Source organism: Octopus bimaculoides, chromosome 18 (assembly GCF_046866305.1).
Source record: "Octopus bimaculoides isolate indiv1 chromosome 18, ASM4686630v1, whole genome shotgun sequence".
NCBI classification, from domain to species: Eukaryota; Metazoa; Mollusca; class Cephalopoda; order Octopoda; family Octopodidae; genus Octopus; species Octopus bimaculoides.
Window position 1 is genome coordinate 39100055 of NC_142945.1, and position 6135 is coordinate 39106189.

At 34.3% G+C, this 6135-nt stretch overlaps 1 protein-coding gene across 9 annotated transcripts in view; it reads right to left on the minus strand.

Annotated features, from left to right (window-relative positions):
• LOC106877443 (uncharacterized) overlaps positions 1-6135 on the minus strand; it is a 114691-nt gene that overhangs the window by 85463 nt on the left and 23093 nt on the right. For all 9 annotated transcript variants that reach the window (XM_089366017.1, XM_052974307.2, XM_089366015.1 and 6 more), the window contains exon 3: positions 3153-3338. In XM_089366017.1, the coding sequence (XP_089222143.1) occupies positions 3153-3338 (186 nt within the window). The remainder of the gene's footprint in view (positions 1-3152; positions 3339-6135) is intronic.

The following is a 6135-nucleotide window of genomic DNA, read 5'->3' on the forward strand; positions in this document are numbered from 1 at the left end:
GACAATAATAGTGGTGATGATGGTGGTGGTGGTTTGTAAATGGAAGTAAAGCATAAAACTATATAAACTGAACAAGTAAAAATGATAACGGTTATAGAAAACCAAGATGTGATAATGTAGCTCATGTATTATAGTGTTATCTGATTTTTACGCTATATACTTATTAAAATTCCAGAAACTTGCAGCAAACAATATAAATAACTCCTCCTAAATATTAGCGAAAAAATACAGGAGATGAATAATGGACATATTCAGAAATTCTGACAAAGCGTTAGATCATGAAAGAATGGCTCATATTTTTAAAAATCCACTTACAACTAGTTACACTCCACCGACCACCACCACCACCCCCTTTTATAAAAATAGGAAAATTTGAATGGGCTTATTATCAGATGTGAAGAGATAAAAAAAATATTTTTATTCTAAAAATTTTACATATTTCAAAACATTTAAAAAAATTGTTTTCTTCCTGCTTTCCTCTTAATTTCAATAAATAAAAATGTAAGAAAGTTTACTGATTTTCAAAGATAATGATATTTATTGCTTCTCATACTCTCTGCCAAAGGAAGATTGTATATCAGCATTGTAATATAATTTGGCAACTGTTCCCCAAGTCATGCCAACCTGCCTAGTAAAAGGTATAAATCCTATTTTAGAAGGCAGCTCCTATACAACATGTCACCGCACTGCTGTTGAAAGTAATAAATTTTAATTCTTCTACATTTTTTGAACATATTCCAGAAAATTTGTAACAACAAACCAATTATTTTAGTTAAACAATTTTTCTTCTTCTTCCTTGTATGAAGAATTTTCTTCCAAAATGAAACTCGTTAGCATAACACTATTATAGAATACAGCCAGATAATTTTTTTATTTTTGATGAAGAGAAATTTTTTTCTTTCTCCAAACAACATTCTTTAAGTTATCAATCAATATACCTAATTATCTACTTAAACATCACAGGCATCTAAAAATCTACTACAGTATGTTGACGCCTAAAGCTAATGGATAGGACCCAAGAAAAAAAAAACAACCCTAAAAACATTGGCATGGTAGAAAACCACTTCAGCATTAAAATCCTTCAACATTCATGTATCTTCTACAGCTACAATAATGGCACCAATTTCTCTTAAGTGGCTTTTGTCACCTCCTTTTGAACACATGTAGCTAACTTTTAACTACACTCTTCTACAGATTATTGGAAGTCAGAGTTGATCATAGGACTAGACCTGTAAACACAGACCTAACCAAAGTATTTTGTGGAAGACAGCAACTGTCCATGCATGTAAGTCTTCTCACTTCATGTTTAAAGTGTTGTCCAAGACAAAGACTTTTCTTAAAAGACAGATACAGTTTGGCACCAGTGCCACTACAGGCTTTATCAATCAGAACAGAAAGAACTAGTATTATAAACATTCAGAATGAGTTGCTGGTCTGCATACAGCTGTCCAACAAACAGCAGTCTCAGAAGTCTTGCAAAGTTTACTTTTAAAAAGAGTAACAAACTGATACATTATGTGATCATGTGACCAACCAGGTTCTCAGATGTTGTTTTAACATCACTGGTCACAATGCACTCTTGCATTGTTTTAGCCTTCAAATGATGCCACCCCACTGGCTAGGCAAACAGGCCAACATTTTCTCCTGATCAAAAGGGGGTCTGGAACAACATGAAATGAAGTGTTTTGCTCAAAAAACAATATTCTAAGCAAGAGACTAAACACACACACACACACACACACATATATATATATTCTCTTGTTTAGGATTTAAAATGTTATAAGAATTTTGTTGAATCTGGGCAGGGAGTAATGCTGGCTTGACAATAAAATGAAAATAGACAGTGCCATATGGCAAAATGTAAAATTATTTGGTCTTGTTGCGAAAGAAATTTTCAATTAAAACATACAAATTTAAATGAATCTAAAAAATGTCAAAACCAGAGATCATTTTTTATAGGTGCAAGTATGGCTGTGTGGCAAGAAGTTTGCTTCCCAACCACAAGGTCTCAGGTTCAGTCCCCATGTGCAGCACCTTGGGCAAGTGCCTTGTAATATAGCCCCAGGCTGACCAAAACATTGTGGGGTGGATTTGATAAATCAAAACTGAAAGAAGCCCATCATAGTGTGTGTGTGTGTGTGTGTGTGTGTGTGCATGTGTGTGTCCCCACCACAGTTTAACAACCAATATTGGTTTTTTTGTTTTTTTACATCCCGGTAACTTAGTAGTTCAGAAAAAGAGACCATTAGAATAAGTACCAGTCTGAAAAAAAAAAAAAAATTTAAAAAAAACAAGTACTGGGGATGATTTGTAAGACTAAAACCTTTCAAAGTGGTGCATCAGCATGGGGACAGTTCAATGACTGAGACAAGTAAAAAATGAAAAATATTTTAATTGAAAGACACACAAAAGTAAATATGAATTGCTATTAAATGCACACACACACAAACCATATATAAACACACACACACACACACACACACATATACACAAACCATATATAAACACACACACACATATACATACATGCATGTATTCATACATACTTATTTCTCCACTGTTCTCTCTAATTTAAGGTTTTAACCTACAAATAGCTACATAGATAAACTAAGAACGTTTATGGCTGGAAGAGGATTTATTAATCCATATGAATTGATGTAGCGTATGTTTTAATTATCGATTTGTTTACCTTGACTGAAAATCACACATTTAAAGAGAAGTATGGTTGATTAAACCACCCCCACCCCCATATATCCTTATCAATTAATCATTTTATTAACACCTGGGCAAATAAAAACATGAAGTTAGCTCAAGAAGGACTTGAACTCAGGATGTTAATATCAAATACTGCAAAGAAGGCAGCAAGCTAGCAGAATCATTAGCACGCCAGGCAAAATGCTTAGTGGCATTTTGTCAATCTTTATATTCTGAGTTCAAATTCTGTCGAGGTCAACTTTGTCTTTCATCTCTTTTGGGGTTCATAAAATAAGTAGCAGTTGAAAACTGGGGTTGATGTAATCAACTTAGTCCTCTTCTGAAATTACTGGCCTTGTGCCAAAATTAAATACTGCAAGACATTTTAATACAGTACATTACATTTCTGTCATTCATTTGCATTTTTTAAAAAAAGATTATTTCTACATCCTACTCACCCCACAATATTCTGATTCATTAAAAACTTGAGGAGGTACTGGGACAGCCCCTTCTGTCTTTGGTTTGCTATTCTCTCGCATCAGAGTTCGTTCGCTTGCATATCTGGGGTCTGTTATATCAATTTGAACAAAGTCAATTTTCTCAGCAGTTAACTTGTTCAAAATGAGTTGCTGACATTTCCTTTGCTGAAAAGATGAAAACAAACAAATAAATATATTGTAACGAAGCATAAGACATTGAGTTAAGTAAGATGTAAGGAAAAATAATAAAGATGTATGGAAAAATGAATGAACACCACACTATTTCATGTGACCTTTTTCTCAATAAATATGGCAATTACTATTGAGAATTGATGAATTCTTGATGGAATAGTTTTTCACAACGGTTTTGGTTCCCAGTTAATATAAGATAGACCAAAAGTTATGCAAAAATAAGTTCAACATGCTCTGGAATCGTCAAAGACATGCTTCAATTTTTCTAAAATTGAATAAGATATATAAAATGATGAAGAATACACATGTACTTATACATGAACAAAATGAATAATAATAATAATAATAATAATAATAATAATAATAATAATAATAATAATGATAATAATAATGATTTCTTTTATTGGCCACAAGGGCCCAAGACATGGGGGACAATATCAAAGGATGTTACAACACATGAAAACAAAAACAAAATCAGGTGGGGTTTACATCAATCAAAGGATACAATAGAAATTAGAAAAATAATTAGGATCCCCAATAGTAGGGCATGTGTTGACTGAGGCACAGATATACACTGCACTGAAACATTGTTCACACATCTGGATAGTGTGAGTATTGCTACTGCTATGACCACCACTCCTTAAAATCACTCCCTACAAAAAGGACATATTGGATACTATGAATCTGGATTCCAAGCAAATAGGTAAAAAAATGTGATGGTCATAACAGGAATGCTTTTGATCATTAGGTCTGATTGATCATGGCTAACTTGGGGCTAAACAAGAACTCACTCACTCTCTCTCTCTGCCCACCCGCCTGTATGTGTGTTTGTGTGTGTATATATATATATATATGTATACCTATCATAGCTAAAACTGAAAGCTGAATATGTTCTCAATTTTCAACACTTGACAGTCCTTGATCATATTTATCTACTCTTTATCTCTTCAAGCCAACAACAGTCACATCTCCTTTGAACATATTGACTGTAATATCATTCCTACTTTAAACCCAAACCCCTAGCATATTTCTCAATATTCCACCTTTGAACTTATTGACTGTACCTAACATATTTCTCACTAGGCCACCAAACTCCATATCAAATATTTCATTTTATCTATCCCCCAGAATTACATCACCGAGAATCTCCCTTACCCATCAATATTTCACCACCATCACAACCGATAATAAAAAACAACTGGACTGCAAACTACATCGTTCCAGGTTCAGTCCCACTGTGTGGCACTTTGGGTAAGTGTCTTCTACTATAGCCTCAGGCCTTGGGAGAGGATTTGGTAGAAGGAAACTGAAAGAAACCTGTCGTATATGTATATATACCTAAATCTATTTATCATTGTGTGTGTGTGTGTTTGTCCCTCTCCACTGCTTCACAACCAGTGTTGGTGTGTTTACATACCCGTAAATTAGCAGTACAATAAAAAATAATTAGTACAAAAATAAGAACTGGGGTCGATTCATTCAACTAAAATTCTTCAAGGTGGTGCTCCAGTATAGCCACAGTCTAATGACTGAAACAAATGAAAGATTTTTTTTTAAATGTCCAACCTTCTTCCAGTCTAAGAAAAGTCTATGAGCACCATCACACCTTATAAGAGCAACTGCCCCACTACACACATTTTCTTAAGTATGAACTAGCATAGATTAGTGGTTAGGGGAGAAAATATGAGCAGAGTGAGAACTCCAGAGAGAGTAAGAAGGTTTGGAGTACAGTCAGGGGAATAAATGATACATAATGGGAAGGAGACATGATGGGTGGGGGTAGGTAAAGAAACCACTGAACATGAACATAGTCTGTTTAGGGAAATGGAGAGGGTAGTATACAATCACCATTTTAAAAAGGGGAAGGGGATTTTGTGAATGCAGTTGAAAAGGTAATAAGAAGGCACAGGTTAACAATGGAACAGTGTTTGAAAGAAATCAGCTCAGATGAGCAGCAGCCATTGTGCTAGCCATAGAACTGTTGGAGAGCTGACATATCTCTATGGTGGATATAATTAAATGGTGATTAAACACACACCAACCAAGTAGACAGCTTTTTCTTTTGTGTTGTGTGCATGCATGCATGTGTGTGTGTGTGTGTGTGTGTGTGTGTGTGTGTGTGTGTGTGTGTGTGTGTGTGTGTGTGTGTGTGTGTGTGTGTGTGTGTGTGTGTGTGTGTGTGTGTGTGTGTGCGCGTGTGTGCATGCATGCACACACTCCCACGTATGTAAGCAATACTCTAGTCAAGGTAAGATACATTTTTGTAATGGATCTGCAGTAAACCTACAATGTTAGTATTACATTTCTCTGGAATTCTCATTCTGATCGTGTTTTCACTCCATAACATCTAACCTATGAGAATATTCTCTGACAGTGAAAAAAAAATAAGAGAAATAAAAATAATAATAATCTATCTTTTGTGACACAATCTTGATCCTCTGAAATAATAAACATTTACTACAGTTGACAAAAGTTCTTTTTTTTTTTTCTGATTGCCTACAGTCTACATAATAACAAAAATATGCCCTAGTTATGTAGTCTGTGTTATATAATATTAATGAATACCTATTCATACAGAATACAATAATGCAATAGAGAAAGGGGTGGGGCAAACTGTTTTCAATAGATCTCACTATGTGACTGAAAATAAAATAATGATAATAAATTCTAAAGAAATACATTCCAAGAATTAAAACATGTTGCAACATGGATGCCAGAGAATTTCACTGTTCTGCTTTAGCATTAAATACATTATAATTTAAACTCAGTG